Source organism: Saccopteryx bilineata, chromosome 11, assembly GCF_036850765.1.
Source record: "Saccopteryx bilineata isolate mSacBil1 chromosome 11, mSacBil1_pri_phased_curated, whole genome shotgun sequence".
In the NCBI taxonomy this organism is placed as follows: domain Eukaryota; kingdom Metazoa; phylum Chordata; class Mammalia; order Chiroptera; family Emballonuridae; genus Saccopteryx; species Saccopteryx bilineata.
Genome location: NC_089500.1, coordinates 67,735,565 through 67,747,652, shown reverse-complemented (window position 1 = coordinate 67,747,652; position 12,088 = coordinate 67,735,565). Strand labels below are relative to the sequence as shown.

At 43.1% G+C, this 12,088-nt stretch overlaps 1 protein-coding gene across 2 annotated transcripts in view; it reads left to right on the top strand.

Moving 5' to 3' along the window:
• Positions 1 to 12,088, top strand: part of MAGI3 (membrane associated guanylate kinase, WW and PDZ domain containing 3) — a 213,304-nt gene that overhangs the window by 164,321 nt on the left and 36,895 nt on the right. For both annotated transcript variants that reach the window (XM_066247418.1, XM_066247417.1), the window contains 2 exons: positions 3,799 to 3,856; positions 9,696 to 9,790. In XM_066247418.1, the coding sequence (XP_066103515.1) occupies positions 3,799 to 3,856; positions 9,696 to 9,790 (153 nt within the window). The remainder of the gene's footprint in view (positions 1 to 3,798; positions 3,857 to 9,695; positions 9,791 to 12,088) is intronic.

Here is a 12,088-nt window from a genome sequence, read left to right as displayed (position 1 = left end):
CCCCCTTGACTCTCCAGAGTGACATTACATGGTCATCCTCGATAGCTTTCTCCAGACAGCATCCCAAGCTGCCTTCAGTGCTCTCCTTAAATTGTCAGTGCAGTGCTCCTCCGGTACTGTTCCCTCCCTTTTTCTATTCATAGTTAGTCTGGGTGATCTTGTCGACTGCCATAGCTTTCACTAGTATCCCCCAAATTCTGTCTGCTACATTTCTCTTCTGAGGACCAGGGTCAGAGTCTGAGGATATCATTCGATCTCTCTGCCACCATGTCGCACACGCCCCTCAATGGCAGACCTCCCTGAACTGAGCTCACTCCTGGGCATGCCTTACGCTCCAGTCCTCAGCAAGTGACATCACATCCTCCCATACGCTCCGGTCCTCAGCAAGTGACATCACATCCTCCCAGTACCCGAAAACCAATCACCATCCTCAACGTTTTTTCTCACCACACTCTCTCCGTTGCCATTAACTACCACATTCTGTCCACTCTGACTGGTAAAAACCTGCCGTCCCTGAGTGTCCATTGGTGCTGGGCCCTGCACCAGGCATGTTTTACATGTTACCTATCCCCAAATGCCTCTGGGCCCAAATTCATACCTTCTTCCTACCCCCACAGCTATGTTCATAGTAGATATTTAATAAATATTCGATGACTTCTTTCTTTTCGTCATTTTCATACTAGAAGAGCCATTAACCCGGAATCACCTTGGCCTCGTGCCTTCATTTCCTCCCTCAGATCAGCTCGTTAGCCTCTGAGCCCTGTCGCTATGACTGCTTTGTCTCTGTTATTCATTCTTTCTCTCCATTCCTACCACCACTCCCTCAGTTCTAGCCTTCATAATTTCTTATCAAGGCTATTAATACTTTTTATTGGTCTGCCTTTATTCTCACTCCACTCCATCCATTTCATCCTCTATTGCTGCTGAATTAATTTCCAGGTTAACTCTAAAGTATATATATGTTGATCTTTTGTCCTTGTTAAGTATTGATACATCCTTTGCAGTGAATTTTTCAGAGGTCAAATGGAATGTTTCGCCTATTTCTATAGCATCTTTGATTTTCCAAACTTCTCTAAAGACCGTGCATAATCCAGTTGTGTGTGGTTGTACAAGTCAACTTTACACAACGCCATCCAGTGTCCATGCTGGTGCAAGAGAATTCCTATTAAAGGAAAAACTCTCTTTTGTGAGCGATCCTTAATGATAACGCCTTGATTATATTATTATGGAGCATTTTTTACAGCTATAATCCAACAAGTACTCTTAACCATGAAACAGTTGCTTGGTTGTAAAATATTGTTCCCAGTGAGTTGGTGATGGTTGGCTTCATAGCTGGAGGATCAAAGCGAGCTGGAGTGGATTCAGTTCTCCTGTTTCCACCCAGTGGTTGCTTTTCAACTATTGTCTTTCCCGCCTCAGACTTTTCACCCAGGTATTCAAACGAAAACCACAAACACCATGCTTCAAAACCACCAGGCACAGGACACACAGGCAGGAAGCCTGTTGGAGGAAGGGGGTGGGGGGTGACTGAGAGCTCTTCATTGCGAGACTGGTCATCTGTTTTCTCTTTTTATTTTGAGTGTGGAATAATAATTTTTATTAGTGCATAAGAGGCTGTATGACTTGTTGGGCTCATTATATTGGAATTTTTACTGATAAAGTCACTAATATAACTGGCTAAGTGATGTAACATCAACAAATCTTTCAATGTATCTAAGCTTATTTTCTGTCTAGCATACACCATGTGTATGTGTGTACACACGCGTGTGTGTTTTAGCATAGCAGAAAAACACTCCATAAAAAATTGAAAATAGTAGTGGGGTCATCATAGTGTACAACTGTGGGTTTCTCTGTGTGTTTTTTTAATCCCTTCTTGCTGGGCTCCTGTGTATAATTGATAGCTCTGAAACCACGTGCTTGGAACATCCATGCCAGCTTAATCCACGTCTGACTGAGAACATTCTTAGAAGCCTTACCTTTGGAAACAGAGTGGGGGAGAAAAGAGGATTTTCTTTTTCTTGACAGGATCAGTTTATGTCGGGGAAATTGTCAGCTTTTCTGGTTATATTTTATGGGTCAGTTACTTGGAATAAATAATATATAATAATCCTATGTAAGACACAAATACAGATTCTATAACAAGGCACTGTAGTAGTTACATAAAATTTCCTTCTGATACTCAGATCAGGTTAATGGAAGGGAAAGTGGGTATTTTCTTAGATTCTAAGCAAATCGAGGTTGCCCACTTGGAATAGTAAAAATCCAAGGCTGGGCTATCGTCTGGGGAGAAGTGGGTTAGAATGTGGTAGAAATCAGATAGATCTTAGGTGTAATAGTGAAGAATTTGCTGAGCAAGAGCTGCTTGTGTCAGATGGCGGGGTAGCTGTGTCTCACATCAGCATTATCGAGCTTTTTAAATGAAAGAAACGCAACAGTCCTTCGTCCCCACCCACAGTTTCACATTCTGCGGTTTCAGTTACCTGCAGGCAGCCACGGTCCAAATATATCATATTAAATGGAAAATTCCAGAAATAAGCAATTTATAAGTTTTAAATTGCGCATTGTTCTGAGCAGTGTGATGAAATCTCGCGTTGTCCTGCTCTGTCCAGCCCAGGATGTGAATCATCCCTTTGACAATTGTATCCACACTGTAAATGCTTCCCACCCATTAGTCACTTAGTAGCCATCTAGGTTATCAGATTGACTAAGTATCACAGTGCTTGTGTTCACATCACCCTTATTTTACTTAATAATGGCCCCAAAATGCAAGAGTAATGATGCTGGCAATTCAGATATGCCAAATAGAAGCCATAAAGTGCTTTTTTAAAGTGAAAAGGTTTGTATGCATAAGAAAAAATATATAGTACATACCGGGTTTAGTTACAGGGGTAGTCAACCTTTTTATACCTACTTCCCACTTTTGTATCTCTATTAGTAGTAAAATTTTCTGACCGCCCACTGGTTCCACAGTAATGGTGATTTATAAAGTAGGGAAGTAACTTTACTTTATAAAATTTATAAAGCAGAGTTACAGCAAGTTAAAGCATATAATAATTACATAATAATTACTTACCAAGTACTTTATGTCAGATTTTTGCTAAGTTTGGCAGAATAAATCTTTATAAAACAACTTAAATCTTTTTTTAAAATTTATTTATTGATTGATTTTTGGAGAGAGGAGAGAGAGAGAGAGAGAGAGAGAGAGAGAGAGATGGAAGAGAACAGGAAGCATCAACTCACTGTAGTTGCTTCCTGTATGTGCCTTGACCAGGCAAGCCCAGGGTTTCAAACTGGCGACCTTGGCGTTCCAGGTCGACGCTTGATCCACTGTGCCACCACAGGTCAGGCTCTCTTTTTATTTATACTTTGGTTGCTCTGCTACCGCCCACCACGAAAGCTGGAGCGCCCTCTAGTGGGTGGTAGGGACCAGGTTGACTACCACTGGTTTAGTACTATCTGCAGTTTCAGGCATCTGCTGGGGGTCTTGGAACATACCCCCAAAGATAACTGGGGGGGGGGGCTACTCTATGCCAGATGATTTTTAAAATAATTAGCATTTTATGGCTTGTGATTCAGATAAACACCTTTGAGTTTAATGTCATCTTATGATCTGAGGTTCTAATTACTTGCTGAAGCCACTCAGGTGCAACTGTTTGTTCACTGAAAGTGAGCCCTCAGCTTCCTGTCTCCCAAGTATTTAAATTTGCTTACTGGCAAATTCTTTTCTGTTGGTTTTGAATCCGGCATTTCACTTGGCTCTGCTTTCTTTCCTTTTTTTTTTCTTTCTTTTTTTTGCAGAGCTTCCTTACGGCTGGGAGAAGATAGAAGACCCCCAGTACGGGACGTACTATGTTGAGTAAGTCTCTTACCTCCGTTGCTCTTCTCCCCACCGCACTCCTCTCATTGCACAGTGTCAGGGGATACCGGGTCCAGCACTGCTCTTCTGCGTCCAGCTTCCGAGTTGCTCCAGGAGCGAAGGAGAAGGTGGCGCCTGCGCATTCACATCCCTGGCTGAGCGTTCACGTCATTGGCTGGGCCTCCGGAAGTTGGCTTTGCTTTAAATGCAGACAACTGAAGGGAATGGCCGGACAATGGCGAGCTGGACATGAACCCTCAGCACTCCAGCCTCTGGAGAGAACAGTAGTAGATAGGACACTGTGGATGAGGGCACTGCCGACACTAATACTGTATGGATCTGAAATTGATGTGAGAGAACTGTAAGGGCAGTGTACCATGTGATCCCAAAATTTGAAGTATATGTTCAAAAGTGGTCTCAGAGCATCGGCCTGGCGTGTGGCAGTCCTGGGTTCAATTCCCGGCCAGGGCGCACAGGAGAAGCGCCCATCTGCTTCTCCACCCTTCCCCCTCTCCTTCCTCTCTGTCTCTCTCTTCCCCTCCCGCAGCCAAGGCTCCACTGGAGCAAAGTTGGCCCGAGCACTGAGGACAGCTCCATGGCCTCCACCTCAGGCACTAGAATGGCTCCCGTTGCAATGGATTAATGCCCCAGGTAGGCAGAGCATCACTTCCTAGCGGGCTCTCCTGGTGGATCCCGGTCCCCCACATGTGGGAGTCTCTCTGCCTCCCCGCTTCTCACTTCAGAAAAATGCCGGGGGGGGGGGGAATGAAAGGTGATGTGGTCACATCAGTGGTGGGAGCGACAGACAAGGTTCCCCAGGAAGCAGGGTGTCTGGACCCATGGCCGAGTCCCCCTGCTGCTGAGTAATAGGCATCCCTGTTAGACGCCAAGGACTGGAGAGAAAGCGCAGATCTGTTCAGGGTTGTGCTACCGGTGCCATTGGTGTTCTCAGCTTGGTCAGTGTAAGAAAAGGGGAGAAGATATCCTGGTCTCACTGATGCTACTGTGCCTTGTTGACTGGGGCCCAAAGGATCTAGCAGAACCCGCAAACTTCTCAATCTCTAAAGAAGGTGGTGTCCACCAATATGTTGTGAAAAAAAGAAAGTAAGAAACCTAAGGCCAAAGCTCCCAGGATTCAGCATCTTGTTACTCCACGTGTCCTGCAGCACGAGCGCTGTGTGTTTCTCAGAAGAAATAACGACGTACTAAGAAAAGCAAGGAAGAGGCCACGATGAATATGCTAAACTTTTGGCTAAGAGAATAAAGGAGGCCAAGAGAAAATGCCAGAAACATAGCTCCTCCCTCTAAGCCCGAGTCCACTTAAAATGAGACATTTCTAAGAGTAACAAATAAGAACAAACAACAAAAAAGGTCACATCTAATTTTTCTTTCCCTTTTCTTCCTTTATCGAATTGCTACATTGTTGTGACCATTGGAGTTACTTTCCTTCCAAATGATGTAGATACAGTTTTGACTTCAGGTGTCTAGTACTAGGCAAATAATTGCATCAGAAATGTTACTGTGCCTGACCTGTGGTGGCGCAGTGGATAAAGCTTCCACCTGGGATGCTGAGGTCACCTGTTCGAAACCCTGGGCTTGCCTGGTCAAGGCACATATGGGAGTTGATGCTTCCAGCTCCTTTCCCCTATCTCTCTCTCTCTCCTCTCTAAAATGAATAAATAAAATAAAATTTAAAAAAATTAAAAAAATTTAAAAAAAAACCAAAAAAAAAAAAAAGGAAATGTTACTGTTTTCCTGGAAACTGGGAGTCTGCACCTGCTGCCTGAGTAGTGAAGCAGAATGAAGGAAACAACAGCAAACCTGAGAGTCTTCTAGTTTTATGATTGTTTATTAATTTTTTATTACTTGTTGGCATAAACAAATGCCACTTCCTGGTATGTATCCTTAAAGAAGTACCTCTGACTTCAGTCTTTATTCTAATGTGTGGATTGTTCCTTGTGTCGCTGTGTTTAGAGAGAGTTTTAGAAATCCTTTAAAATAATTTGTATCTGCCTGACCTGTGGAGGCGCAGTGGATAAAGCATCAACCTGAAAATGCTGAGGTCGCCGGTTCGAAACCCTGGGCTTGCCTGGTCAAGGCACATATGGGAGTTGATGCTTCCAGCTCCTCCCCCCTTCTCTCTCTCTGTCTCTTCTCTCTCTCTCTCTCTCTCTCTCTCCCTCTCCTCTCTAAAATGAATAAATAAAAAATTTTTTAAAAATAAAATAATTTGTGCCCTAATGAAACAACTCAGTTTGACCCTTAGGTCTGTAACTTCTCAATGGAAATATTTGGTTCCTATGAAAGGCTGTGAGAATTTTATTTTCATTTTGCTATATCCTGTCTTACTAATGCTGTGATGTGAACACAACAGCTCTTTGGTTCTTTTCTTTTTTCCCCCAAAAGCATATTTAGTTTAAAAAGAAACCATTTCAAGTCTAAGAGACATTTAAAGGCCAACTAAAAGGGTTTTGTGAGATCCCCCCCCCCCATAATTTAGTCTATTTAAATTGGCTTCAGTCAACCATTATGTGCCGTGGACACCGCTGAACATTTCTGAGATAACGATTCTCATTCTCTTGTTGTCTATTCCAAATGAATCTGAATACTTGGGCAAGAGGTGAAAGTCATTTGCCTGTTATAAAATCTTGGACTAAATGAGCTGGTTCTCATTAAACAAAGCTAAAATACTGAAGCAACTTTGAGGCCAACCCTGCAGTGACCTGCGCCCAGTTGTCATGGAGGTTTGTGAAAATAGCCCGCATTAGCAGCAGCGGCGACCGGGTTTTGTATGATTGTTCCCAGAACGAGCTCATTTTGCAGGAGGATAATTTGTTAGATTAAGAAAGAGCAGTCTGTGCTCAAGATGCACATCAGGACGGAGCCAGCTGAGCTGTGGAATGTGGCAGGCTTCCCGGATTAGCTGGGGTTTTGAATCCCAACCACAGTAATCCGCAGCGAGTTGACTGGTGGAGATAAAGAGCTGTTACTTGAATGGCTACTCTTTGGCTCTCTCAGTTAGTCACACCAGATGGCACAGTGATTGCTCTTGGCAGGAGCCTTGTAGTAGTAACACCAACCACAATGGCAGCGTTTCTTGGTAAGTATTTATTTCTGAGTACAAGATTCTGAAGTGGATTAATTTACTTTTGAGAATAAAATGTTCCAAAAATTTAATGGTGGGCCTTCCATAGGAGTGCCTCTATATATTAAGAATGTTGTCTTACTGTAGTGCATGAAATGTCTTAGTGCACATCAGTGACAAAGTCAAAATATGTGTCTGCTTTAGTGTATCAAAGTCTTCGTAAAGAATAACGGTGCTGTTTGCTGAGATGAATTTTAAACATCCACATAGTAGACACAGAACTTTAATATGGATGAGATTCCAAATTATATATATTTAATCATGCTTGTTTGCTGCCGTTGTTTAATTTTTCTGATAATCTTTAATCTCCTCTCTCTTCGTATAGCTAGTTTTATGGCAAACAAAATCTGTTACATCTTAACAATGTTGTGGATATAAGTAAATGAAAAGCAGAGTGCTTTTCCTCTTTTGGTTTGGGGTGGCATTTTAATCTAGGTAGTCTAAGGGGACAGATGCAGTTAGTCCCTCACTATGACCTTATATTCTTTTCTGTACCCTTCCCCTACACATCACAAAGAGAACAAACACAAATGACTACTTTTATGTTCTAATGCCTGGGTGGCAAAGGGCGTCATCCTGGCTTTAGATAACATTGGAGGGAGCCAAGGTCCTCTCTAAACAGGTGTATCCATTTTTATGTGTCAGTTTCTAGTTGATTTTTTTCAAGAATATGAAAATGTCAATATTTAATAAATTACTTTAATAATAGTACCTAGCTTAACACCATTGCTCTCATTTTCCCAGAGGGTTAAGAGCTCAGTTGAAAAGCACCCCCTCACCCCTGTTGTTAGAGGCAGAAGCACACTGGAGTTTTAGTGACATCAGAACCCAAAGAATGTCGAGCAGCCTGACCAGTGGTGGCACAGTGGGTAGAGAGGTGGCCTGGGACACTGAGGACCCAGGTTCAAAACCTTGAGGTCACTGGCTTTTAGCACAGGCTCATCAGCTTGAGTGTGGGATCGTCAATCTGATCCATAGTCACTGGCTTGAGCAAGGGGCCACTCGCAATGCTGTAGCCCCCCCTGTCAAGGTACAAATGAACAGCAGTCAACAACTAAAGTGATGCAGCTACGAGTTGATGCTTCTCATTTCTCTGTCTCTATCTCTGCCTCTTTCGCTAAAAAAAAAAAAAAAAAGTGTTGTGCAGACAGACCTGCCATCTTTAATAAAAGCTTTGAACAAGCCTGACCAGGCGGTAGCGCAGTGGATAGAATGTCGGACTGGGATGCTGAGGACCCAGGTTCGAGACCCCAAGGTCGCCAGCTTGAGCGCGGGCTCATCTGGTTTGAGCAAAAGTTCACCAGCTTGGACCCAAGGTCGCTGGCTCCAGCAAGGGGTTACTCGGTCTGCTGAAGGCCCGCGGTCAAGGCACATATGAGAAAGCAATCAATGAACAACTAAGGTGTCGCAATGTGCAATGAAAAACTAATGATTGATGCTTCTCATGTCTCCGTTCCTGTCTGTCTGTCCCTGTCTATCCCTCACTCTGACTCTCTCTCTGTCTCTGTTAAAAAAAAAAAAAAAAAAAAGCTCTGAACAAAATAACTGTGTCTGTGGCAGGGTACTAATGCACTCGGAAATGAAACAATAGAGAAACCCAGCAGCTGCCCCCTCCTCTACCACCACCATTAATGTTCACAAATGGCAAAGTAATTATTCAAGTTGTATGACTATTTTCGTGCAGCTGTTATTATACTCAGCCCATCTAGAGACAATCATAATCTGAAATTTTGTTGACTTGATGTTTAATTGCTGGTGTTCACTAATGTCACTTTTTAAAAATGGATTCTAATGGATTCTGCTGGAAAATGCATGTCACTTGGCTGAAATATATTTACGCTTTGAAAGTGCTGGGATATCGTTCCCATTGCTTCTGTATCAGACCTATTTGTGTTCCTAAACATCTTGTTCGGTAGTTGCATCCTTAACCAACGTCCAGTGAATGTCCAGTAACCTGCCAAGTCCCCAGTGCCCTGTCCCCTCCGTGTCATACTCTTGCCCTCAGCGTATTGGCAGCTGTTGGCTAATCACTTCCCCTCGACACTTCCCTCTTCTCTGCTTTCCTCCACAGACTTGTCTGCTTTCCAAGAGTCAATTATGACTGTCCCCAAATCAGAAATACCAGTTAATCTTATGTTGTAATTATGTAATTCATTTACTACTTATATAATTAGGAAGAAATTTAAGTGTGGAAGAGTTGTTTGGTGATGTAATTTGATAAAAGCTAACCCCTTAGTTGCTGCTGATCGATGTGGGTGAGTCAGTGAAAAAGAAACAAAGAGTAAAATTGTAGATGGCTTCTGTACTCACATTTCTTTAAAAGTGTCTTCGCAGCTGCTTCGTGTTAGAGAAACTTAAAACCCTCCTACTATTAAGTGCCTTTAAAAAAATTAACCAATTACCAACAGTTATGATTGCATTAGATACGAGGGCTTCTGCTGTAATTTTGAAAACTGTCATTGGCTATTTGGGGTATTTTTATGAAGAAGCTACAGTGATTGCTTCAGCGGCTCTGACTTCCAGGCACCGTCCATGGGCTTTTCTTTAGTTGCCAAACCCTTCCCTGTGTGACCAGTCAGCCTAAAGGTACAGCTCTGTCCCTTACCCCGGTGACGGAATGGGCTGGGAGTCGGTTTTAAAATAATGTAAATCTTTCCTCTTCAACTGAAATGCGTATTTTTCTACATTTTACAGTCACCTCAACCAGAAAACCCAGTTTGAGAATCCAGTGGAGGAAGCCAAAAGGAAAAAGCAGTCAGGACAGGCTGATACCGGGTCTTCAAAACCAGGTAGGACTTTCTCCTAATGTGTGAAGTTTTACACCAAATGAATTAAACATGACTCTGAGCTTTTCGTTTTGAGGTGCTAAAATTCAACGGAGAATGTCTGATTTGTGTCACTGTCAAGATAAAATTAATCTTAAAATATTGGGATATTTTGAGGATACTGAGATTTTTCTCATGCTTCTTGTAGAGAAAGTGAAATTGTTGGGGAAAGGGACTGGAGAGCTTTGTTATGGGTTCGAGGCTCCCGTCTGAAGATTGCATTCTTTTCTTATGTTTAAGGCAGGGGTAGTCAACTTTTCTACCTACCGCCCACTTTTGTATCTCAGTAAGTAGTAAAATGTTCTAATTTTACAGTTCCACAGTAATGGTGATTTATTTGTTTTTTTATTTTTATTTTTTGCATTTTTCTGAAGCTGGAAACGGAGAGACAGTCAGACAGACTCCCGCATGCGGCCGACCGGGATCCACCCGGCACGCCCACCATGGGGCGACGCTCTGCCCACCAGGGGGCGATGCTCTGCCCATCCTGGGTGTCGCCATGTTGCGACCAGAGCCACTCTAGCGCCTGAGGCAGAGGCCACAGAGCCATCCCCAGCGCCCGGGCCATCTTTGCTCCAATGGAGCCTTGGCTGCGGGAGGGGAAGAGAGAGACAGAGAGGAAGGCTCGGCGGAGGGGTGGAGAAGCAAATGGGCGCTTCCCCTGTGTGCCCTGGCCGGGAATCGAACCCGGGTCCTCCACACACTAGACCGACGCTCTACCGCTGAGCCAACCGGCCAGGGCAGTAATGGTAATTTATAAAGTAGGGAAGTAACTTTACTTTATAAAATGTATAAAGCAGAGTTACAGCAAGTTCAAGCATATAATAATAATTACTTACCAAGTACTTTGTGTCAAATTTTTGCTAAGTTTGGCAGAATAAATCTTTATAAAACAACTTACTATAATTAAATCTATCATATTTTTATTTATACTTTGGTTGCTCTGCTACCGCCCACCATGAGAGCTGGAACGCCCACTAGTGGGCGGTAGGGACCAGGTTGACTACCCCTGGTTTAAGGCCAGGCCGGTATTAGATCTCTGAGTCATTATTGGTGTTTCCCAAGTTAATTGCTTAGGTCTGATACCAATAACCATTCAGGATTCTTCATGAACTGATATGAACAAACACTAAATAAATCCCTACCATATTATTTGCCTCTCAAATAGGATGATATTAGTAACAGTAGGCTCATTTGGGCAACATTTTTAAACTAGAGAGGTCCTGAGAGTTTGGGGAATCTAGCCATGTGTATTTTGAAAAAGCTGCCTAGCAATTTCTTACATTTTGTTCACACATCCTTCCCCGCCTCCTTCTTCCCCCCTCCCTCTTTCCTTCTCCCTCATCCTTCCTCCTTTCTTCCTCCTTCCTTCCTTCTTCTTACCCCTTCCTCCTCCCTCTTTCCTCCTCCCTCCTCCCTCCTCTATCTGTCATTAAGAACCATATTAATGGCCTATCTGGTCATATTGTAATGATTGGGTAGACTCCCCACCTCTGCCGCCCATGAGAGAAACAGTTTGTTCTTATAGTATAGCTACTTTTCAAAAATGTAGTCTCGTTCCTTAAGTTTTACATTTGATTTCGCAAATACAGTATTTTTAGTGTAACAAATACTTTGAGCACCTACCATATGCCCACCACTTTGCGAGGCATGTGGTACTCTAAAGCAACCAGGAGTAAGACAAGTCTTGCCCTCAAGAGTTCACAGTCTAATGTGGGAAACTAATGGTTACAATATATGGTGACAGGTGGCACCCTAGAATAGTAGTTAAATGTGCAGGGGGGGGAGCAGGTTGAGTCTCAGATATTTAATTTTGAGTTCCCTAAACTCTTTGTGCCTCTTTTTCCTTATCTAAGAAAATAGGGATATCAATTCTTATCTCCTAAGGTGGTTCTGAGTTGCAAATTAATACCTATAAAGTGCTTATGATGGTACCTGGCAAAGGGTGACATGATAGCTTTCATTGTTACTAATGGAGACATGCGGGGTACGGTGGTGGCATAGAGGACGTCACCTCTGCTTGGTGGAGAAAGTCACAGGACGGGTACTGGCGAAGCAGAGGACACATCACATTTGAGCTGATCTTGAAGTGACAGGAAAAGTTAATCCTGTCCTAAAGTATCCACTAAACATCAGGGAAAGGGAAAGAAACGGAAGCTGTTTCCCAAGTTTAAGGATTCTCTCCTCTCATCAGGTACAGATTCAAGGCTGCAGAAAGCCTGTGAATTATAAGGAGTTCTCCCAGATTTGTGACCGTTTTCT